The 25,263-nt window shown below is 40.9% G+C and overlaps 1 protein-coding gene and 1 long non-coding RNA gene across 2 annotated transcripts in view; one reads left to right on the top strand and one right to left on the bottom strand.

Moving 5' to 3' along the window:
- Positions 1-13,751: 13,751 nt before the first annotated feature.
- The window catches only part of LOC114921367 (uncharacterized), a 28,976-nt gene continuing 17,464 nt past the window's right edge, over positions 13,752-25,263 (bottom strand). The window contains exon 3 of the long non-coding RNA XR_003809669.2: positions 13,752-13,890. This is a non-coding gene — a long non-coding RNA (uncharacterized lncRNA). The remainder of the gene's footprint in view (positions 13,891-25,263) is intronic.
- Positions 13,884-25,263, top strand: part of sema4ba (sema domain, immunoglobulin domain (Ig), transmembrane domain (TM) and short cytoplasmic domain, (semaphorin) 4Ba) — a 28,051-nt gene continuing 16,671 nt past the window's right edge. Inside the window, exon 1 of the mRNA XM_020654320.3 lies at positions 13,884-14,126. Coding sequence (XP_020509976.2) covers positions 14,009-14,126 — 118 coding nt within the window. The 5' untranslated portion in view covers positions 13,884-14,008. The remainder of the gene's footprint in view (positions 14,127-25,263) is intronic.

Genomic DNA, 25,263 nt, shown 5'->3' with positions numbered 1-25,263 from the left:
CTATCCAGTAGGCGGAATATTATCCACCTCAGTTGAGATGCTTTTTTGTTTTCTGGCCTCGCATTTGAATGTTCATCCGTCTGCGGGGGGGGGAGCCAGTCTGAGCTGACCTTGGCCTGCTGTTTTCTTTCGGGGTTGATCCACAAAGAAAACAGCTGGCAGTTGCATTCTGGATGCCGGCGGCCCTCACAATGAAGTGTCTGTATGACGCTGTCAGAAAAGCTTTGGCGTGTTGGTAAAGCGCGGTGCCTGTACCATCAGTCCCTCACAATCCAGACTTTTAGACTCAAATATAGTTTGTGTGGTGATCATCAGGGCTGCACAGTGTAGCTGGTGCAGTCATTTGCTAAAGCTCTGCATATACTGAAAGAAAATAAGCAGAAGGATAAAATGAAGCTGCTCTGTGAACAACCTGTTGCACTTTACAAGAAAAGACAATGAAAAAAGAAATTGTACTTTTTTTTTTATCACAGCTTAATCCCCCATGCCGGCCCCAATGCACATGTTTCCGTTCTGTCAGCATGTCCAAAGGGCATTTTCCCAGCATTAGGCCAACTCTGATCCTCCTCCTTCATCTGTTTATATAGACAGGTTGACTCTCTCACTGTGATTTGGTTTGTGTGAGTGAGAGAACATTTTCCTTTCTGTTATTTTTTCTCGATATGGTTCTAAATCCTTTAGATTTCAGTCCAATTAAACAAACACAGTATTCTTAAAACAAAGTCTGTTTGATGTCACAGGCTCTGATTTGGATCAAACTTTTTTTAGCCCAGATGAATATTTCTAACAGAACTCGATGTATGTTTTTAAACCCAAGCCATCAATCGCGTGTTTCCTTTTCAAGACGAGAGCCATGGTTCCAGCAGTGTCTCTTCTGATTACTCTGCAGGACAGCTAAACGATACAGACTCAGAGGGTTTGCATTTCAAGTATTCTATTTTGTTTTAGGAAATCTTGTTTAGTTGCCTTTAAGTTAATTTTTGGAATTCAGATAAGAAAGCTGTCTCTCTACTATGTGGTTTGGAGAAGGACAATGGTCGTTTATCGTGGCTTCTGCTTTATTTCTCTTTGTTTTGCTTGTCGGACTGAGTCATGTCAGTTAAACGTATCTGACATGAGGTCTTGTCCTGGAGCTTTTGATCCGATCACGTGGTCTTCATCAGCAGTTTGGCCAGTTTTCTTGAAATTTCAGATTTTTTTTTGTTGGTCCAAAATGTTTCAAAGTTCATTTTAAACTTTGGAATGAGCAGATGATTTCGTCAATCTTTCATTTGCTCTTAAAATGTTTCGATTTCTATCCGACTTTTATCTCTTGTTTCTATTTGTGCTGAACTAAAAATGAGCAAGAAAGGGTTAATCGCTGAGTTTAGGGGAAGGGGTCGGCCTGTGGAGTGGCCAGCCACTTGTAACCTAAAGGTTAAATACAGGCCTTCAGGGAGTCCTATTACTGTGTACTCACTGATGGGAACTCTGCAAACATGCATTCTGGGAGCACAGCGGGCTCCTCTGTTTATTCCCAGTCCAGCACTGTGCCACGATGTGGGAAATGACTGAAGACATGGAACACGGCCAGGACGCTGTGTTTGGTTCTGTCTGTCAGGAACAAAAAAAAAAAAAACTTAGATCTGACTTTTAACCCATAACAAAAATGCAGAAAACAAATCACAAACATGAAGACCTCTTGGGGGAGCTTGTCTTTTTTTAGTGTCTCATATTAACTCTACTCACGCATGTAAAAGAGTTGTGTTACAGCTTTTCATGGGCTGGTGTGAGAATCGCAATCTTTTCAGGGTGTGTTCTGATCATCATCGCCCTCCAACAAACACCTGTTCCTCTTGCATGTTTAATAATACAGTTCTATTTGAATCTTCTCGGGCTATGTGTACGTTTGACCTCGGACCTGAAGGACGACCACATGGGTGTCACGTACAGAGAAACATGCATCAGGTTGTTTGTTAGCGGTCGGACATGCACCGTGTGTTTCCTTGACATGACACATGACTTCGAGACGAGTCCTGATTAATGTGAATCAGCCTCTAACTGAGCCCTGTTTAGCAGCCTGTCCCGTCCCCACCCCACCCCCCACACTGCTGTGATTTGATATCTCTGAGCATTCCAGGTTGTGCCCTTTACTCTGCTAATGGTGCCACTGACCCTTCAGACATTCCTGCCGTTACTCTGATCACAGGCGTTTAATTGCCCCACTTTAAAGAAGCTGTTGTAATATTTTTTACTGTACACTACAATCATAACATATTTGAGGCCTATACTGGTTGAAAAGAGAGTTTGAACTCCTCTGTCGCACAGTTATCCCTATGTAAACGTTGATGCAAATAGTGCTGGCTCGGTCTCAAAGGCGTCCTCTATCGTGCTGTTGTATGTTGCGTTGCTATACCAACCGCCTGCAAGTTTAATGCCTCATCACAGATCCTGTTGGTGGTGTGAATGCAGAGAGAAAAAGCCCTTGATTGCATTAAGATTGCTGACTTTTGTAGTGGTCTTCATGAGACAGGAAGTTGTTATTTCTACTCCTATAGAGCTCAGACCAGCTACGATAACACTGATATTTGCACATTAGCAAAAAAGATCCTGTTTTTCCTTTTTAGAATCATCTACAGACAGATCTTTGACATGGTAACAGAATCGTACTCCTCCAGTCCAAAAGATGGAAACAGAGATCGAGGAAAGGGGTTAAACGTAAACCGAGACCCGCAGGACAGCAGCAGACTAAAAGCTTCCTGTGGCAAGAGACGGAGAGAAAGCCGGAGAGCTGGCAGACGGGTTGGCAGGGCAGATGTTTTTAGGTGAAGAGGCACTGTAGAAAGCGCCGTGTGAATAATTCATCAGAACGGAGTGAAGATGTGATATATTAAGACACAGCACACAAGCCATCTTCTTGGCCCTCCTTCAGCACTTTTTTTTTGCGCAGCGCGAGTGGCTGCAGGGCTCCGATCCCCTCTGCATCTCTGCTTTCTTTCTGGCAGTTATCCACTGGAGTCGGGGCCAGTCGAGGAGACAGTAATAGATGTGCTGGCGCTGGGTCTATAGCGAGGCCTCTAGACATCTGGAGAGGATGAAAATGTTCAGAATGCAGGTGCAGTTTAAGCTCACAGAACTGTGACTTCTCCTGCTCCCCCCCCTCCCCCTAATGACTTCTGCTCTGGTCAGTGAATGGTACTGGGTTTAGGTAACAGAGGGGGGAATACATGCAATTCAATAGCAAAGAGAATCTGTCTTTTTGACATTTCTGAATACACAACTAAACAGTTGAAGAGTCATTTTACTGATCCTTTGAAGAAACACTCAGAAATCTCTTTATTTAGACACAACACTCTCAATAATGACAATGTATTAGTTTATTATCTTATGCAACAAGCCGTCATTGTGAAACAGAGATATATTGAGAGCTCCTGTTTGTAGAGAAAAAACAGTGTTGACAGTGTGACTTCTTGTAATCTTCCATGTTTGTTTGTGTTACAAGCAAAACAAGTCCATCGATTCTGTCCCAGCTCAAGTGTCATATCACTGACCTTACATCTTATAGTTTATAAATAATATGATAAATCACATCCTGCTCCACCTCACTGTAAGAACGTCGATGTTTGTTAGCGTGACTCAGTTGCTTCCCATAACCACTTGCTCACTTTTTCTCAGTAAACTGTAGAAAATGACAGTCAAACAGTTCTTGCAACATCTTTGATTAGTCTTTTCTCTTGCGTTTGTGAAAGTAGGTGAAGTTTGCTGCAGGCATGCTATGTGCTCTTGATATCACTGAATGAAGAGGCTCAGCTTTCTTGTAAGAGATCATTTCAACTCCATCTCTCCATGACATCAGGTTCCACCTACACTCATCCAGCCATGGGGGTCTGGGTGCTGTGCAGACGTGTCAAGGCTCTGATTGCATCTCACACGCAATCTACGTAGTTTGGTGTTTTTCTTTCACTGCCAACAAAGGGGGCATGAAGTTCAAGGCTTCTTTTGGAGCCTTAAACATTTTAGCCCACAAAGAATGTCCTGAACTTTGGTTCATTTTTCTACCTCTCAAGTCTTTTTTTATTTATTTCCAAACATATGACTAACAACTAAAATAGAAAAGACTCATTTATTTAAACTGCACAGTCATTAGCAAATCACATGAAATAGGATATCTGCCTGTATACCTGCAGCCAAGCACACTGAACTCTGTCATCTGATAGGTTGCTAATCCCCTTATTATGCTTGTCTGGTTAAATTGAAGAGTCAGTCAGCCATTTAATCATCCAGCCTGGAGTTCAATGTGGGCCCCATAATTTTTGCTGCATGCTCGGCTGTGTACAGTGCTGTTGATAGGGAAAGTGGAAAAAGGCCACGGGGGAAAAATGTAAAGTTTAAATATTTTTCAAATAAGACCTGAAATACTGAAAAATGCTGACTTGACAAATTTGCCCTTGAGTGCCTGAATTAGCATCGCCTAAAGCGTGATACTCTTGAGTGACAGGAGTTCATCTCCCCATGTATTGTTTACCACATGTGTTGCCCTTGAAGGTCAAATCTGGTCGTCTTGGATGTTGAATGTCAATGATTGGAATTTACTCTAAATATCAGGATGCTAAAGGACTCACGAGATGGCTCGGATGACTGAGATACCAAGGCCTAAGTTACTCCCGTGGACTTGGAGCGAGGAATGTGCAGCTCTCTATTGATCTTTGCTAAGTGAGGTCACCGCATGTGGGGGGCAGCTGCCCCACTCTCAGACCCCACATAAAAGGGGGAGCCTCCCCCCCACAAATATATTCTAATGTGGTCTATTTGCAGAATAAAAAGGTCAAATTAAAGTTTGACTTGTGCTTCATAGGGCTGAAACGATTCCTCGACTCAGTCAAGTACCTCCATGTCTAAAATGAGGCTTCCAGACTACTTTACATCACACTGTCGAAAGGCACCAAATACTTGAATACTGACACAGCTTTTATTCCCTCGCTGACTTTTAATATCTTAATTGACACACTTGTGTAAAGCACGCTGCTCTTAGATTGCAAAAACTCTAAGGATGGTGTTGACCAATGCATCAATGGAGAGAGAGAGAGAGAGAGAGAGAGAGAGAGAGAGAGAGAGAGAGAGAGAGAGAGAGAGAGAGAGAGAGAGTGTTGTTGAGTGTGTCCTCACAGAAACAGTCTGTTTGGGCCTTTAATACACTATAAGGACAATCAGAGCAGGCTGGAACTTTGAAAAGTACCTTCTGCTTTTTTCCTTGTTTCTAGGATTTATCAGTCCCAATAGGAAACGTTTTTGCAGCTGTGAAATCAGACATTTTTAAATAACTCTCTAAGCAGAAACAGCATCAGTCACTGTGGATGAGACCAATCAAGGCAAGATTGTAATCCTTGACAAGGTTGTCTGACTTTTCCCTGGGTCAAAGTTTGAGTACCTGTCCTGAACTTGTTGTGATGTCCAAAGATTTAAGGAGCAATGAGTCAGCTGTAAAGAAGTCAACTACTTGCTAGTTATGGATGTTGGTAGGTGCAAGTTTGAACTCTTCAAGAGCTATACATTTCGATATCAAGGATTGATCCATATATTTTTAAGGCACCGGTGTTCTCTTGCTAGACTTGTAAAAAACACAAACCTAAAAGTTTGATCTAGTGGGTTGTAGTAAGACTGCTTCGTAGACCGATTAAACCCTTTGAGTTGTGTTTAGGGCGGGTCAGTGGATTGTGATTTTGATGGACATGTGGACGAGCGGACGTTCTGAGCCTTTTATCGGCCTCACACAGTGATGGATGTGCTCAGCTCTTTGCCCATTGGCCTGTAGCCTGAGCTTCTGTCTTAAGCTTCTAAGCTACTGGAATGCGTGCAGCTTCTTGCTGCGGACATCAAGGGAGAAGAGCCACGCTGCTTTGTTTACAGCCTTTCATGGATTCCACACCAGCCTAATCAATTTCAAATGGGGATAGATATTTCAATGCTTGGTTGATGTTTAAATAGTCCATGAATTTACATGCTCGGCAAACGTTAAGGCAGTAATTTACGTTGTGGATTAATTACCCTCAAGACAGAGCTGGATCGTCACAGCGTCTCCTCTTGAATTCTGTGCTCTGATCATTTCATACCTACAAGAGAGGTAATATCCATTATAGTACATTTTCTTACAACTATTTTATCATTTGAGTTTAAAGAGAAATCAAACAGGAACACACACTGTGACTGTGTATTATAGACTTTATCTATTATGACAAATCTAGTAGGCTAAGTAAAGGTCTCTGGTGGATGCCGTTCAGCCGCCCGCTCTATAGGGGCCTATTTAACTCTCCACTAAAATGCTGAAATGATTATGTGGCAAACAAGGAGACGATATTGAGTATAGAAGTGAGTGCTTCAGCATGCCTGACCTACTTACAGCAGCCAAGGCTCAAACAGCTCCTCACCTGTGTCTGTTAGCTGCCAGGACCCCTCGTAAAAAAAACACAGGCCTCCATATCTTAAAAAAACAGTGGAGTGAACAAATCTAATACTGTGTTTTTATATCTCTCATAAAAAAAAGTGCTTGATGAATTAGCTGCTTTTAGTAGACTGGACTGCATATGGTCACATTTCTTATTTGGCTGGTCCACTCCAAACTGTTACACAATTTACTATCAAGTGGACTACTGTGTATGACTCTCCAAGCCATTGCTTTGTTATGACTCATGCTTACAGTAGAAGGACAGCCAGGCTTTATAAAGAATGCATACACTGTGCTTAGAAGTATTTGTAGACCAGAATGTGGAAGTTAGACTGGAGGGTTGTTAAATTTACCAGAGATTGTATTGAACTCTTTTTTTTTTTTAATTCACCTACTCATTGTTAAATATGTTTCTATCATAGCACTGAGGCGTAGGTGTATGAAATGGTTTAACTTTGGATTCTTATACGGACACCTACAAATACAGTGTGTAGGTGATCCTAATATCTTAAGACAGAAATGTGACATCTGACAAACTGTTGAATCTAAAGAAAAGAAAAAGGCCAGTAGCTCAGCAAACACTCGATTGTTGAAAACTGAAATAAATGCAGAGGGAGAAGACACAACTATTTCCTCATCCTTGAATACTTAACATGCCCCCTGGGGCAGCCGGGCTTGTGGTGGCCAGCACCTAAACACAAGACCGGCCTGTCGGCAGCAGCCGTCTCACCGCTATATTTATATTTTTTCGCCATCATCAGCTTTCTCCATAGAGCCTGTTAGCATAGCTTCCAAGCAATATGGCGGACGTTAAGTTGATTCTGGGAGTGAGTTCCCACCCACTGATCTGTGATTGGTCTGTAGCTTCAGTGGTCGAAAATATGAGGAACTAGCGTTGTAGTTTCACCCCGCTAACCGCAACAGCTTCCAGTGATGCAAAAATCGTCATTTGGCATCACTGGAAGCTCCTTTTCAGACTTAAAAATACAAAGATTTCCCATCTCAGGGGAAAATGAGGGCGGGATGCACAACCATTCAAAAATACTACCAGGTTTCTAATGATACAAAGCTTAATGCAAATGGATGAAGTATCCCTTTAATGACAACACAAGAATAGATTTAATTGTTGTAAGGATTTGGCAGGGAGATTTAAAACATTAAGCTCAGGTAAGATTAGTTAGGTGATTTCTATCTTCATACAAGAATGTCATGAGTTGGCTAGAAATACTTATTACACCTTCAGAAATCAAATAAAAATGTCTTTGTTTCTACTTTAGGTCCTATGCCCTTTTGTGTTTTTCAATGTCCTTTTGTGTATTGCCACATAGACCTTTCTGCTCTTCTTTTACCTACTTTGGCCTTGATAGTTAAAGCAGGCCCTATCATCAGGCCCGGCTCCGCTACTTAACATTTCATCAGCAAGCTGCTTCTGCTGGCTTTCACATCTGCTATGGAAATTTGCGCAGAGGGGAAATGGAATGAAATGGAATATCATTTCAAATATTTTCACTCCTGAAACGGGGGTTGATTTAGGCCCTTGTATGGGTTTCAAAGACAGACAGATGATGAAATATGCTCATCCACTTTCACAGCCATATATTACCGTTATCTATCAATACATTCTCGGCTTCAAATTGGGGATGTTCGAAGAAGTCAGCTGTTGTGATAAAATTCTCAACCTCTGACCATGTGTCACAATCTCCAGGAGAAGAAGCAGGCCTGATGAATACAACTCCCCTGAACCTGAAGTTCAAAACGTCCCCTATCTCTGTTCAAAAGTTAAATACCATTTTAATAAGGCAATTAAAAGTCTTTGGAACAGCATATGGTCATAATTACTGCTGTATGGTTCACTCAGGGAGAAATGAGCCATTAATTATTCTTAGCTGGGTCTTAGGATTGGGTTTAAAAATGGGTCGGGCAGGAAAGAGAGGGAATTTCTCCTCTGGCTTGAGTCACCTCATTAGAAATACAGACTTCTGAATTTCTAGTGAATGGGGAACACTATCGGGTTGCCTCAGCTTAGCTATTTGTGAATCAATTTGTACTTTTCTGAAGTCCCTGCTACGAGCTACTAAATCATTGGGTTTTTTTTCGAATCACAAAACTGTGTGCGTCATTACATAACAACAAAAATAATAATGCATTCGATTTTTATAACGCTTTTCTAAGTACTGAAAGACGCTTAACAAAGAATAACAACAAAACAGTGAAAACAATACAACAAAGAAATCATGTAAAAGAAGAAGAATGAGAATTGAGTTTGAAAAAGGTTATAGGTGAGGTTGAAGAGTTGAGTTTTTAGGGATTTCTTTAAGGTGGTGAGTGAGGGGGAGTTTTTTTGGGAGTGAGTTCCAAGAAATGTAGATTAGAAATGTTTGAATGCTGTGGACTTTTTTAGTCAGTAGATGGGTTGCTATAGGAATCATAAGTTGCCCATATGATCTAGCAGTTAAGTACTGTATGCAGAAAGGAAGATTTACTGAACCTAACTTCAAACTGTGGTGGCAGTAGCTCAGTCTGTAGGGACTTGGGTTGGGAATTGGAGGGTCGCCAGTTTAAGTCCCAGTACGTAAAACTGATTTCCCCTCGTGGTATTAATAAAGGAATTGGATCAATTATTATTATTAGAAATGAAACCATGTGACAGATGAAAAAAGCAGCATTAGAGCCAAAACACATTGTTGCCACATTTGGGGTAATCGTGCAGTAATTGATTGATGCAACCATTTTTTGCTTTAGCATTTGCAATGACTTGGCTACTAAAAACACAGGGGTGTTGGGACTGTGTGTCCAGTGTTCACCACATTCAAACACTGGCCATTTTCCTCTGACATCACACTCTTGGTGGTTATAAAAAATCTTGTTATTGTACAAAATTATGTCCATTAAAACTTTAACTCTTGTATTGTTTAACACTTTAAAAAAAGGACATTTATGCATCCATAAAGGATAATAATAATTTGTGACATTTCCTTTATTTTTATGACATTCAATCTTGATCACAGCGTTTTGTAATTTCATCAGCAATTGAGCGTCCAATCCAGTGTGTGATGCCAAAGGTTAAAAGTCGGCTGCTGTCTAAATGTGTGATTAGCTTCCACTCCTGTAATGGGAAAATGATGTGGGAACAAAGCAGTTTCCTGTAATTTGGATTTGTCACTCATACCTGACCTCTACCACAGTTCCTGTAAAGTCTTACACATAAGATAGAAATCTCAAAATGTGTCGAGTGGTCGAGAGATAAGAACAGGAGGCAGAAAGATGGGTGCAGAGCTTTGTCGACGCTGCACTCCCACACCACCACTCTCCTGATGAACAGCCACTTGGAACATATGTGCTTGCTCCTTCACACATCTGAGAGTCCTTTTGCGATGTGGAGGTGTGTGTGTGTGTGTGGTTGGGGGGGAGTGCTGGTCACAGGTTGAAGGCCACATCTGGGAGCATGTGACATGGGTTGTCCGATTGTTGGGATGTAGTTGGCCTGTGTGTGTGTGTGTGTGTGTGTGTGTGTGTGTGTGTGTGTGTGTGTGTGTGTACAGGTGGCCACACAAGATGACAGGCATGCCAAGAGGTCGTATTTATCCATCAACACCTTTCCAGTCAACAGGCTGTGTGTGAAATCCAGGAAGCCTTGACCCCTCCCATTCTTCTCAGATGTCAATGCTAATGTTGGTGCCACCTGTTTGAGCAGTATATGCACTGCTGCTATTTATAATACTCACTATCGCACAAGCAGTGCTGTCATTGGATGGTCTTTGCCCCATTCAGTGATATATAGAGATAGTTATAGTGTTCACCATGATTTATATTACTGGAAATGACTGGCTTGGAATTTCTGGCTGGGAATTTCCTGTTTGGTTAAGTATAAAACTTGTTTTCTCTTTTTAGACACTGACTGTGCTCTGAAAGATTTTACTGTGGAGAAAAACAAATAATGCCCAGAAGAATGCTCTTTACACTTTACAAGAAAGCTTAATGTAGTCAGTATAACTTAGTTGGACTTATCACTTTTATTTCGGAGGAGGTGCCTTTTTTTTATGGGAGCGTTGATCTCCACACCATATTGTGTGTGTGAATGAATTAGATCTTTTGTGGTGTGGAAGTTCCTCCCTACTCCCAGGAGAGCTGTATTCAATTTCCTCTCACACTTAAAGTAATTTCATGCACTTTAAATGGCTGTCAATTGTGTTGCTGATTACTTATATGAATGATGGGCTAGTCGCTCTATTGGATATACCTCTGTACTGTCAGTCAAATAGTGAAAACTCTGTATTTCACCTGACTATTTTACCTAGAAGCACACGATTTTTAAGTTTCAAATCATTCCCTCTTCATTTTGGAAATCCTGATTTGTCATCCTCACTTCCTGTCCTGTAGTCAGAATCCAGGTAAAAGACGTTGATTCATTCTCCTGGGTTGCCCTCGGTTACATGCCTGTTGTTCTAACAGCTGTTTTAAGGGTTGTAAGCGGGTCCCTCTCGGGCCACATGAAGGCTCACCTAATCCTCTGACTGATGGGGGGGTGATGCTGTTCGACACAGACTGTCAGGAAGCTCATGGACTCAGAAAACTAGTCGGCGCACACTACACGATTTCTGGGTGGAAAAACATACTTTTGCAATATCAAGCATAATCAGTGTTATACTGAATATCAGCACAGCTATCAATCAGTCATTATTTGGAGGAAATCATGCTCACAAAATAAATATCTGTAACTTGTTTCCAATTATACAGTAAACATGAACAGAAAATTACATGCCAGGGGTAAAACAAGAAAATCAACAGAGGGATATGCTTATGTTGAGTACCTATTGTTTTAGTTTGAAATAAACATGCTTTGTCTGTTTAAAAAGAAGATGTTGCTTTAGGACTGTTTTCTGACGCAGGACCAGCGGAAACTCAGACTGCTGTTCAGACTCGTCGTACACATTGTGTGCTGTCTCTTCAGTCGATTTGATATTCTCGTAACTCAAGTTGCTGCTATACTTTCCATCCACAGAGCACTTTGGTGGATGCAACAGTGGGATTTGTAGTTTTTATGTCGTCCTTAAATTCAGAGTAATAGCAAGTCCTGCAGTGGGATGTTACTTTCATACACCTGTTCTTCTATAGGCATCATAGCCCCACCACTATTAAACTCTTTATCAGCGCTCGTTTAAAGTCCAATCAAGCTCTCTGGTTGGAGACAACTGTTGAACTCATAAATAAATGTGTAGAGTCATATTTCACATCATGACGATGTTTAACTGTTAAGTTGTGAACTATTCAACAGAGAAATTAATGCATTTATAATAACTTAAAAGTGATGACTAAGTCTTGTTGAGGGCTTAATCTTACACAATAAAACCAAACGTATGCTTTTGACCATCAGTGTCTCATAATGAGTTTGACGTGTGCAATGATTGTGTCAAACTAGATATGTGGCTGGAGGGAGTGTATCAGGGGAAGATTTAAGAGGAAGATCATAGACGAGAGAGACGGGAGAGTATCATCCACAACCAGAGCACACTGTCACGTCTGTGTAGGGAGTGAAAGGGATGATTCAGTTTATGCATCATGCAGAGAGGAGCAGTGAAGTGCAGGGCTGCATATAGATGTCTGCGCTGTCAGAGGAGTCCTTGTTCTCTCACTCACACTGAGTCGAGTTCTCTCCACGCACCTCAGTCGGATTCATCTCGATGCATGTGGGCCGCTTTTTTTTTTCTGACTTGTCACACAAACCCAGAGTTAATGTTATAGCTTTCGCTGGTTCTCGGCCAAGTGGTGTCTCACTTTTGAAACCGTTCCACACAAAGAACACTAATGATGTCTATTACATGTTACAGTCCACTGACATCGTGGGAAGCTGCTGGCAAGGGGGCACCACCCAAATAAAAAAATAAAAAAAAAAGAGTCAGCTGGAGACCAAGCCTGCAACTTTTGAAAGCAGAAGCTTCTCAAAACCTCCTCTGCTTTTGTAATGATGCCTGTATGTTAGAATTTTTTAATGTCCAGATATCATTGATTATACTTCCTTTTCAACTTTTACAATTCTGGACAAACTGCAAGAGGTGAATGAACTGAAAGATGTTGATCCATAAGCTCTCCTGTTGAATAATAATCATTTAATTTAATAATCTCCAGTACCAGTCCTTTTTTAAATATCTTTATTCAGAAGTTAATTCATTATTTGCATGGACGTTTTTTTCACAGGTTTTTGAGGCGTTGTGGGTAAAGAGTTAGCAACAAGTGTCAACACCTGGCATTGCAGTGATCAGTTTTGATGAGAGGAGGAAACAGCAGGCCTCCTTGTATGCAAAAATGTAACCAATCTCCTTTGGCTTCGTACACGTTTATCTAAAAAAAAACATCCTTCTCATAACTACAACCTGTGGGAATCAAAACATTTGAAATGATCAGTGGTTGAAATGTATAAACACCATTTCTCAACACTCAGTAATTAAAGCAGGGTTCAACCGAGGAAAAAACAGTGGGGCAGAAAGTCCTGTCATTCCTGTAATATGAGCAGTTAACTGGGTGTCACCTCCTTTTCATTGTCTTAAAGCTTTAACAAAGCCTTCCAAGAAGTCTCTCCCTTCTTTTTTCTTCCCCTGCGCCGAGCACAATAGAGCAGGTACGAGCTGTTCAGATGTGGAGATAAAGGCTTTTGAAGCACAAGGTTGTTCGTCAGTATTTGATACTATCAAATTCACCTGACCTGAGCTTTGTGTAAAGCTCATTTGTGTAGTATTCTGCTAATGCTCACTACATGTATGACTCCCAACCCCTCTGAATGAAAATGAAAGCTATGAGCAGTACCGTGCAACCTCAGTTCTGTAGTGTTGAGGGCAAAGGTCAACTTTAGTTTTGCAAATGGAGGTTGTAGAACTTGATTTCATCATTTGGGTCTCCTGCATATTTTTTATTTTGTCAAGATGAATCTCTCAGCAGACTGTCAATGACAAGAAAATACATTTTATAGACATTTTGTTTAAGCCTTGCAGCTGTAAAAGATACTGCTTATACTGTGAGTTTGAAGTTTATTTCGGACATGTGAAAAGAAGAAAAGAGAAGAAATTTCTTGATTTTACTGCGCTGTTTTTATTTGGTTTTATATTTGGCTGTGTATTTTGCTGTGTCCTTGTGTTTCTTGTCTTCTGTGTGCTCCTGTTGCAAAGCAAATTTCCCCTTGTGGGACAATAATAATATGTACAAACAATGAAGGACATCATAAAAAAAATAAGCTCTTAAATACGTTCTATCAATTTACATGTCTGAAATTGTACCCATTTTCATGAAATAACGTTGATCCTTCATCTTTGCAGATTCACAGTTGAAGCCCTGCGCTGTCGTGTATGCATGGAGGCTGACTGGTGGAGGCTTCCTGTCCTGTGCTGCTGAGGTCACTCAGCCGTCATTTCCAACCAGCGTAGCCTTCTGCAGGCCTGAAGGAGGGCAAAAAGGCCCGCCATCCGACGAGCCTGGAACTGCATGGACAAGAAGGAAAAAATAAACAAAGGCTTTAAAAAGAGGCGCCCTACATGAATTCCCTTAAATCCTGAAAGGCAAATACTGCAAGTTGGGCTGGCAGTCCCGAGGGAAGGCATGTGGACAATGAGTATGGCTTGGCTCCATCTCCCGGCCTACGTTATCCTGCTCGTCTGCTGCCTTCATACAGCACTCACGGAGAACGATGTCACTCCACGCCTCTCATTCCCCTACAGTAAGTTTGACCAACTTTTTGAAATTAAAAGTGAAACTGCTAAGTATGTTTTGGATATTTCTATGGAGCTCATCACTTGATCACATGATTCACCCAGATGCTTAAGTGCAAGGTAGTAGACTTATTGGGTTGGTCTTTGTTTGAAAAGAAAATATGGTGTACACTTTGGTGCTCCCTTTTGGGCTTTGTTGCATGTATTATATATTATTATATATTTATATGCGATTTTTTTGATCCAGCAGATGTCGCCCTTGAGCACCAGCATGAAACCAAAACAACTCACGGTGCATTGTTGTGTTAGCATGCTAATGCTAGCGATCTTTATTATGCTGGTATCTTCACACTGCATGTAAATTTACCTGAAATGAGCGTGATCTAGAAACACAGTTAAGCAGTGAGTACAGTATGTTATTCTTCTTTTCTCTAGTCCCTCAATTAAACAACTTTTATATGTGAGGGGAGGAGTCAGCCGGCTGTCCTGGCAATGTAAACAAACTAAAGATAGACTCAGAAAACATCACAGACAGTGGGACTCGGGTGTTACACTCATTGTAGACAGTCATGACTCACAGAGTTATTTTCAGAGGAGATACTTGATTTCTATTACATGCAAGTGTGAAAAATCGCATATTAAGCTTTTAACAGCTGTTCTTTGTAAACGGTCAATACTCGATACTGTCCTCACTAAAAACACAACCTTATATGTATATTATGCACGAGGTCACAAGCAACTATTTCAAGGTTTATTATTAGGCGATAAGACCTAAGTGGCGGTTGCTAAGTAATAAAATACACAGCATAACTTCAATTACTGTAATAAACTGAGCTTAATATTATCCAAACTACTGTATTATCTAACCCTTGATAATCATGTTTTTTAAGTGCTTTAAAAAGCACACTGTGACCTTTTTCACAACTTGAAGCACATAAAACATCTTTGTACTGATGTGCTCAGTATTTGTTGCCTGCTATTGGTAGATGTGCCAATTTAGAAAAAGCTCCTGACAGTAAACCCGTGCTGTATAGGTTGACGGTTGAAAGGGTAAAAAAAAAGCTGGACTTTGAATTCCTCCTGATGTGTTGTATCTCTGTTGCAAGTGAACAGCTGTTCAGAGTACAACCGTCTAATCAGAGAACTTATTTATTACAGACAGTAAACATAAACAGGAACTGTGATTTGTCAAACTGCTTAGTTGTGCTCAAATATCACAAGAGTTTACAAGACTTTTTTCGTCTCTCTATCCTGCCTGACTGGTTTAGCAAACTCCAATTGTCTCCATGTTTATTAACTCTGCATGTTAAGTGAATATCAATACACTTCATGTGTGTGTCCTTTTGTGAGAGCTAAAGGGATTTGGACGGGTTGAAATGGTGTTTGTCGACAGCATAATGATTTCAAATCCATGTAAATCCACGCGGTGAATGGCAGCTCCATGAAGGGTGGCTCTGTCGAGTACCTACAGGTCAGACATAATTACAAAATGAACAAGCCTATTGTGCTGCGACTTACACCGTCTCACTGCACTGACAGTTATTACTGTTATATAACGTGTTTTTCACTCAGCTTGCACTCGCCATATCTCACTCTTATAATACGTTTAACACGATGTTGACATTGTACTTGCCTTTTCTCACGGTGTCTGTGTGCATCAGGATTTTACAATGTTTCCCTCCTTATCTGTGCCATGGCCACTACTTGTAAGTTGTTATTTTATCTGATATCATTTTGAAGATTTGTTTTTGGGCATTTTGTGCCTTCATTGGAGAGAGGTAGGACAGTGGATAAAGTCGGAAATAAGGGAGAGAGAGAGTAGGGAATGACATGCGGGAAAGGAGCCACAGGTCAGATTTGAACCTGGGCCGCCCGCTTGGAGGACTACAGCCTCCATACATGGAGTTTTAAAAGGATGCACCAGTGCACTTGGGTTGACACACTAGATATAGCCGATGTTGCAGTGCCATGGGAAATTAAACAAAATGATGAATTGCGAGATCAATGCAGGCGTTTAATGACTAAACCGCGGTTAGTGACTCACGTTCAGGCATCATTAACGTCTTAATGTCGGAGAACATTTTATTGACAAATCTCTGTCAGACAATGGAGATGACTTCCAAGTTTGGGGCCAACTTTTGAGCCAGGCGAGCTTTTTCAAGTAGGGTCAGCCATCTTTCCTGTCTGAGCGTGTACCTTGCCCCGATGTCGGACCTCTACCAACAGGTAATCTCTCTCACCTGTCAGCATCAACAAAGCTCACAGCTCGACCCTGACGGCTTCAGCACACATCATCAGTCACTCGCTGAATAGATGTCTCACGTTCTCACTTCTCCCAGTTGGATGGTAGGATTTGCTTCCAGGGCATGCTGCCAATGTTAAACGTCACAAGACATGCAAAGTTACATGTCAAACACCTGGAAGACCAGACTGTATTTTATATGGATTCAGTATCCCAAAGCCAAACAAAGAAGGTTGTCTTCTCTGTCTCTTGACCTTTCTCTGCAGGGTCATGCAGGATGTAGCACAGCTTTTTACAACACAGGTAGTTATGATCCGCCATAAAACTCAACAATGAGTCATTACTTGACACAGTTAAGGGATCCTCTTGACTTTGAAATCGGCTTTGCAGAAGGTTAGACTGTACTCCCTGACACACTTAGCACAAAATCAGTCTCTAAAAGACCCATTTTTTTGTGTTTTAGTTTTTAATATAAACCCAAAAAACTAACGTCTTTTGCCTGATGAGGGTTAGCAGGTTGTGCTAATAGAGTTTGTTCTTGCTGTGGTGTTTTTTGGTTCTGCTACACTGACATTTTCCAGCCTCCTGCAGAAGGGGCTTTGTCACATTGTGTTTACAGTATCAAAGCAGAAGGCGGAGCTGCGGGCCTTTAGGGATCTGAACTTTATACAGCAGACACTGCCTGGTCTGGTCATGGTTTCTGGTCACCTCTGTCCTAACTGGATGTCGACTATAGCTTGACAGTTTGCATGCCTCGACTTCAGTAGGGTAGGCAGTCCAGAGCTACATAGAACTTGGCATGCTTCCCCTCCTTTTTCATGACCTCTCTGTCCCCTGGTCCCCGCCTATGACTTCATGAAGAGGCTTATCTACCATGAATAATGAATGGGGATTTGTATGTGTTATAGTGTGAACTCTCTTCTGGTTCTCATTATGCGCCTATCAAGGCGGATCATGGGTTCAGGGAGTCGTGCCTGCATCTGCTTTTCTCTCTCTGCTTTTGTTCCCTGGCTTTAACACAAACCATACTGGATGGCTTCGTGTGCCTGGAACACTATTTAAAGGCACACGTATAAGCTGTTTATGTTGCCTGGCTTTGCCTGTTCAGCCCTGTTAGAAATCACATGGGGGGGAAGTCATGCTTTCATTTTTTGCTAAGGGGCCGAGCCACACTTAGAGCAAACCCTTTTTAATTATTTACAAGCTGTCATGTCTGGAAGTCCAATCAAGCACTCTGAAGGGATTCAAAATGACAGCATTGTCAAGTGAGATAACAGCATTGCATTAGTGCTGGTGCCACATAGCTGAACAGCATATCATAGCAGCATGGACGCCTAAATACACAGCAGCAGATCACCGGTTTACGGCTTTGATTCTACAACAATGTGGAAAGTTACAGTGACAAGAATTCTATTTATGACTTTTTTGTTTTGATTATTTAATTAATTATAAAGGATTCAAAAATATCAGTGACCCAGACTCAATAAATAATAATGGAAAGCCTGATGTATTATCCCAACAATCGTGAACCTTGATGAATACTTTAAATCCTTTTTTAACGAAACATACCAAAAAAAAAATCTCTGGATCTTATTTAGCTGCCTTTCTATAATTTAATTTAATCGTTTATTTGAATCAGGGACAGTGTACAAAAAAAAAAAACATTAGTCTCAGAAGAGAAGAGATGCTTTATACCAGATTTAGCTAGCTAGCTAATTTCCATCTGTTGTCCCTGGGCAGATGATGGCAACAGCAAAATACAAATCAACCAGTCACGCACACACACACTATATTAAATATATTACTTAACAGATGCTTTGAATTTGATGAATGCATCAGCCAAGACAGCTTTATAAATAACGTTTTTTTTTTTTACATTTGCATTTTCACAACATACTTGTTTTATCATTAACCACTTCAGTTCTGGACCGTTATGTAGAATACAAATGATCTACAAAGCTGTGTTAGCCTGTTAGCATCTCCTGTAATTTTTACTCAACCAACATCAAATTAATCCAACAGGTTGTTGTGTTTTTAATCTATATTTTGGGTTGTGTTCTCAGTTGGGCATCATGTGTGTGACTGACCAGTGTCCATCTTTCAGACTGTTTTCAAGCCATCAGAGGACAGATTGTCAATCATGATTTGAACTGATATTTATGGCACCTACTTTGTCAAATCAATCACAAAGCAGCATCTAAATCAACCTCGTCTTACTCTATATATCGTCTCTGCTCGTAGAGAAAACACTCAGCATGCAGTCAGGCTGCTCAGGTCAGAGTGCTGCTGTACAGTCAGAAACTTGTCACGACCCCATATACGCTCTGTGTTCTTGATGCTCCAGCACTGTTCAGAGGAAGAGGTCATGGTGGGTTCCTGATGAACCAGCAGCTGCTTTACATTATTATGGTTAATCTGGGGTCAGCTTTTTTGTTGCTCCCTGACCAAACAGATCGCCCTGTCAACCCTTTTTTTTTTTTTTCCATGGGAACAGAATTCCTCAGAGCTCCGGCGCATGCTCTTTTACAAACTGCAGTTTTAATAGATTTCAAATAGGGTTGTTTTATTTAAATGTTAACAGATGCATTAGCTCCTGTCTCCAAATGAATTGCACCACCAAAGCCTTTTTTATTGCTCCGTCCCCGCTGTGTGAAAGACGTGAGGCACTTCCATCCCCGGCATTGAGAGCATCTGAAGCATTAACAATAAGACTTTCCAGCCTCTGCTTCCTGAAAACTGTGCTCAAGATTGCCACTAATCTCAGCATCGGCGTGGTGCTGCGGGGACAATATCCTGCTAACAAGATGCAGCCCCACACGTTACCAATGCAAACAGCAGGTTCACAGCTTGCCTAATGAATGTCCCGGTGAATTGACCCTGTTCCCCTGTTGTTTTAATGCAGTCCAGATGCTTCGGGTCTCTTGTCCTTCAGCTTTCCACGTCTGCTCTCGCAAACAATTACCCGTTCGGCAGCTCTTAATAGGTGGTTTAAAATGACTTGGGGGATAATTTAGTCAGCTCGCCAGGGTGGTCTGTTTTCTGTCCTGATGTCAATGCACAATGTGACAAACAGTGGGTGCTCGCTCTGGCTCTGACCCAGTGGGATTCATGTTGGCGATCCAGCCTCCCGTCACACAGCGGCCGGGGCCTCAATGTAGGCAGAGGGTCCTTCCTAATCACTCTTCTGTAAGCAATTGGATTAACAAGCTTTCATCTGTTTGAAGCCTTGAACAAGTAAAGTGTGCTGATGAAGAGACAAAAAGAAAAAGACGTTTTCCCTGCTGCCTGCCTGCCTGCCTGAAGTTCTTCATTATTTCTGTCTTTGGCCTTTAATTTAAAGAGTGTTTTCTCTCATCCTCCCTCTTCTTCCAACAGTTGAATCACAGTTCCCCACCTCTGACATCTGTGATTGATGTTACCTTTCCCCTCTCTGTTGTCTCATTTGACACATTCTGTCTGGATGTAATAAATGACCATCGTCTGTGCTTGTGCAAAACACTGGACTAAGGCGTTTTTTTTAATTCAGATGATAGAAATCCCACTTATACTGTATGACAGTGACTCATAGATATTATTCCTAAATGAAATGTGTTTTCCTCGCACAGTTTATCTTAAAACTGTCGACTTTCATGAGCCAGGAACAAAAATCAAACTTGTTTTCAGATGTATGAAAAGATGAATACACATCCTTAAGTTTATATGTATTCATTTATTTTTATTTTATTTTTTCCCCTTAAAGGCTTTATATGTGACTTTTTGATCCAGCAGATGTCGCCCTTGAGCACCAGCATGAAACCAAAACAACTCGCGCTGCATTGTTGTGTTAGCATGCTAATGCTAGCGATCTTTATTATGCTCATATCTTCACACTGCATGTAAATTTACCTGAAATGAGCGTGATCTAGAAACACAGTTAAGCAGTGAGTACAGTATGTTATTCTTCTTTTCTCTAGTCCCTCAATTAAACAACTTTTATACACGAGGGGAGGAGTCAGCCGGCCGTCCTGGCGATGTAAACAAACTGAAGATAGGACTCTGAAAACTCTGAAAACATCACAGACAGTGGGACTCGGGTGTATTTTCAGAGGATATACTTGATTTCTATTACATTTAAGTGTGAAAAATCGCATATAAAGCCTTTAAACTAGAAAGACTATTTTAATTTCAGTTGTAAATGTATTATTCTTAGTTTTAGATTCATTCAATATACTAACTTTCCCTGTTTTTATCATATTTTTCTTGTCTGGAAACGTAAAGTACTTCAGAGAAAATGTTTCTTTTTTTTCATTTGAATGTGTCCTCTAGTTGTTTTTTAAGTTATTGGGGCATTGTTGTCATTTGGACATAGATTACGTTTTACAGCTTGACGTAAGTTATGGACGTTGACCAGGGCATTTTCAAAAACATTTGGTTAGGTCTGTATCAGTGAATTCTGAGCACTAATTGAGAAAACACAACAGATACATCTTTATGAATTCTCAGATAATTCTCCTTTTGAAAAGTGTTGTTTGGTGGCTGAACTTGGTTTGCAAACAGCGTTTGCTTTGTTTTTATTTACCCCCCTCTGGGTGCTACTACTCCAACATCTCAGCTGTGTTTTGCTGTTAAGCAAGGTGCAGAATGGTGCTGCTCCAGGCGACCAATCATACGGGGTGTGACTCATCGCCTAGGTAACAAAGAAAACAGATGCTTGTCAGATGATTATCACAGTGAAAGTAAAGTTGTGGGAGCACATCGCCTGGATGTTTGCAGCTTGATAGCGTCACGGGCAAACACAAACCCTGGGACTACAGCTTGTCCAGGGCTTTGGCCGTATACGACCAGGCAGGAAGGCCCGCCCCCTCTCGAGCTTTACAGCCATGCAATACAACCTATCAGGGACAGTGATGCCGTTACAATAGACAGTAAGAAAAAGAAACCAAGAATCGAGATACAGTCGAATCAGGATAAAGGCATATCATCCCTGCTGTAATGTTTTTGGTCACATGACTTGAAATGGGGCATCTGAAGGACCTTTAGATCAACCCATTATGAGTGTATGATTTTCTCCTGATCTCAATATAGAGACACAGCAAGTTTTTCCTGGTCTTATACTGATGAACTTTAAATGCACTGATACAGATAAAACTTTAAGATCTGTCATCTTGACATTAAAGTTGGAAGGTGTGTCTTCATGTTTCTATGCTTCATGGACAGATCACTTCAAAACAGACTCTGATCTAGTTGAATGAGGAATTTGATGTAAAGTAGTTAGCCACTGATGTGCAACGTGTATGTTTGCATCAATGTTTTCATGTAGTTCTTTAGAGGTTTAACAAGAACTTGTGCTTTAAATGAGGTGTGCAATTCTGTGATCTCCTGAAAGAAGCAGCTGTAAGAGCAGATAAAGGCAGCCCCCCCCCCCCCCCCCCCCCCCCCATAGGGGGAGGGCACTGATTGAATCAGCCTGTTATAGCTGCCCTACAAAAGAAAGTTCTTAGATCTCTGTCACCAAAGGACAAATTACTCTGCAGTTCCTCTCTAGAGGGAGAGTTCTCAGCTTTTAATTATCCCTCCACTTTTTCAACCATCAGGAAATCAGCTGTAAAAATGTAGGATTCCTTTAAGCCCAATATAATTAATTTCTAAATGGATTAGCATGGCAGTCTGGGGCGGGTGTTTCGATCCATTAGCAGTGTCATTTGCAGAAATTACTTTTAATTACATAATAATGGCAATGATCTTGTATTGCTTACAGCTGCCAGAGTTAGAACGTCTGTGTGTGTGTGTGTGTGTGTGTGTGTGTGTGTGCTGTTTTGTGAGACTCCTAGAAAGGGTCATGGAAGAGAAGTGCTCTCTCTCTGGATCAGAGGTCTGGTTGTGGTGACACATGGAGATGTAAAGTCATCCCCTATCCTGCCTGCTGGTACCCTCTTTGTGTAGTGTTTTGAAGGATCATGCTGCCTGTTTGACCTCTAACCTGATTTAATTGTTAGTCAAGCAGAGACAGCAAAGTGGAGAGGAGAAGCTTGTTTCTGCTCTGTGCCATAAACTGTTAAAACGAAGAGGCCTTCAACCTGCTTTTCATTTTTTGGCCTTCTGGATGTAATTCATGAGTCTGGATTGGAATCACATGAATGTTCGGTCTCAAAATGATGTTGGATGTCTTGAGACTACGTCTTGGGGTTGAGAAGTTTGCCCCTTAAAACGTTTTTTTTTTTTTTGATTCACTTGAAACCTTAAACTTCAGTTCCTTTCTTTACCAAAGTAAACTCAATCATACACAATTCTACAATTCTATATTTCACTCAGACACTTTTATCCAAAGCAACGTAGGTTATTGTACTTTTTTTAATTTTAGGAGAGCTGTCACCAGCATCAGCCAAAGATTTAGTAGTCCCCAAAACATGCAGGTCCATTTAGATAACGTCACATATACTGATCCTTAACTGAGATACATTTGAACGAGAAATGTCTGCTGTGCCTGAGTTTTTCAGAAATGTTTTGGAAAATGTGGCTTTTTGTGTTCATTACAGAACTTGTTGATGAGTAAAAAGGAATAAAATACTGAAAAAGCTATAAAAACAACAACACGACCACCCAGCTAGTGAGAGGCGTAGCAGAACAGGTAACTGCAACTTGAAGCATCTCTGCTGCCCATCACTGAACAAAACTCACAAACTGAAGATGATTATAGATGATTTGAGCGTTGAGTTCAGGTGTGTGAAGGCCATAACAATCTTAAAGTTTCATGTCTCCTTTAGCTGTCTGCTTAAGTCCTGTCTGTTCTATGCTTATTCTTTATGATAGACTCTGGCTTGGATTGAACTTAATTTGTACATTAGGCCAAAACATCTGCCACATTCATAATTACAAGAGTATAAGAATATATGAGTTTTATGTCTGATCTCATTTACTTATTAGATTTTTCATTCAATTTGTCTTTTGTCCTGATGTCATTTGATAATTTGGATGGTTGTTACTCTACATTTTACTAAAGTGCTTACTTGTTTGGAAAATGAAGTAGAAATCTTATGACAATGAAAGAAAAGAAACAGAACTCACAGTCTGTACGGTCACAAGGCTCATGTGGTACCCTAATCATAACCTTAACAGAAGTGACCATCTGTTCTCCGATACAAAGCTTACTGATGGTTCGGCTCACATCAAAGGCAAGATGTTTTTTTTAGTTGTTTTTTTTACTTAAAGCAACAATATGTAGGAATTTGGTTTGGCGGGCTTTGGCGCCCTCCTAAGGTGTCTGAGTGCAACTGCAACTGCCGTGAGACACACAAAGCTGTTACGCCTACCCCACTTAGACGACACGCGTTTGTTTACAAGCAGATTGTGCGATGACATCGTGAGTAGCCAAACAACCGTGTTGACTGACTGACGAGGTTCAGTAATATTACTGGATTTTTGCGCAAATACGACTCTGCAAGCGTCTTCAGGCCATTGTTTGCAAACTCCACATTGTGCTCGTGGAGTATGTGTTTGTGTATTTGACTGCTGCCATGGTAACCATGTGCTGTGGCTTAATTTGGCTACATTGGAGAGGGTAATGCTAGATTAGGTTTTTAAAGGTTCCAATAGTAGAAAGCTAACTTGAAGATCGACAAGGAAAGAGACAACTTCAGGTAAAGCTGCAAAACATCAGACAACAGTACAGCCTAACGTTATGTCTGAATAATATCTGCCGTACACTCTCTGCTTCTTGTTCGGTCCCTCTCTTCTTCTTTTTTATATTCAGGTCTAATCACAGATTTTTTTTCCTCAACTGTTTATAGGTTCTTGTTTAAATTTCACATATACTTTTATCCCTGCACGGGTTATGGACATTATTCTTCGTATAAATCTATTTTTAATTGCACAGTTTAAGTTTGTTTCATCTAGGGGGATTCTTTAAATCTTTTTTTCAGGTTAATATATATGTATGGGAGGGGGGGGCGTCGGTTTTGTGGTTAATTTGTACCAAATGTTTCATGTCATGTCTTTGTAACCTGCTACTGGATGCTTTCAATTTCTCTCAGGATCAATAAAGTATCTATCTATCTAATATCATCCGTCACCATCTTCCTGCTCTTAGCCTCAGCCATTGTATCAAACAGTAATACAGTAACTAATACAGTATTTTATAACTACAGGTGGTGTACGAACTGGTGCCATAAAGCCGTCGGCACTTTCTCACAAGATGACCTCAGCCCGCTGCCAAAGTCACATACTGCAGTAAACAAGGCAATTGGGCCGCAGTGTGGACGCCACTCTCCATGTTCAAAGTTATTGTGCTATTAAATTAACCTTTAAAACTTCTATTTTAGGAAGTTTAAGCTGCATAGTGTCGCTTTAATGTAAAATTCTGCTGGCAGTTGGACTACCTTGTATCAGTGTCTGTTTCCCTCCTGATGTGCACCACAACATTTCTGGGGCTGCATTGTCATTAAACGGCCCCCTCAGGAGTCAACCTCAGACAGACAGACAACAATCGAGGGGATTTTCTAAGAGACTGTGGTGTCAGAGAAGTTCAAGTAAGGTACACCCAATAGCTTGTGATGGCATTTGAGCACGGCTGCACGATGTTTGACCTCCATCAGTTTCTCTATCTGGGTTTTTGTGACTTCAGGACTGTTGTGCTGCTTATCTTAAAGAACACCTGGAAGGAGGATAAATGACCCACTGAGGGTCAATGGTCAACTGGTAAGAATTTGGTAATTGGTTCAATCCAACATATCACTAGAGTACACTAATCCTGTCACCATTTCAACTTCACTTTGACATCCTGGTGTTTTCTGGCCATAGTTCTTGTGTCAGCCATTTCTTTGTGATACCATGAGGGAGTGTTTCAACAAATATCTTCATTCAGACTTGAGAATGAAATGAAGTCTGCTTTGGTCAAAATCTCGTTTGTTCTTTTTAGTGAAAATTTC

Source organism: Labrus bergylta, chromosome 7 (assembly GCF_963930695.1).
Source record: "Labrus bergylta chromosome 7, fLabBer1.1, whole genome shotgun sequence".
Classification (NCBI taxonomy): Eukaryota; Metazoa; Chordata; class Actinopteri; order Labriformes; family Labridae; genus Labrus; species Labrus bergylta.
This window is presented reverse-complemented; position numbering and strand designations above follow the sequence as displayed.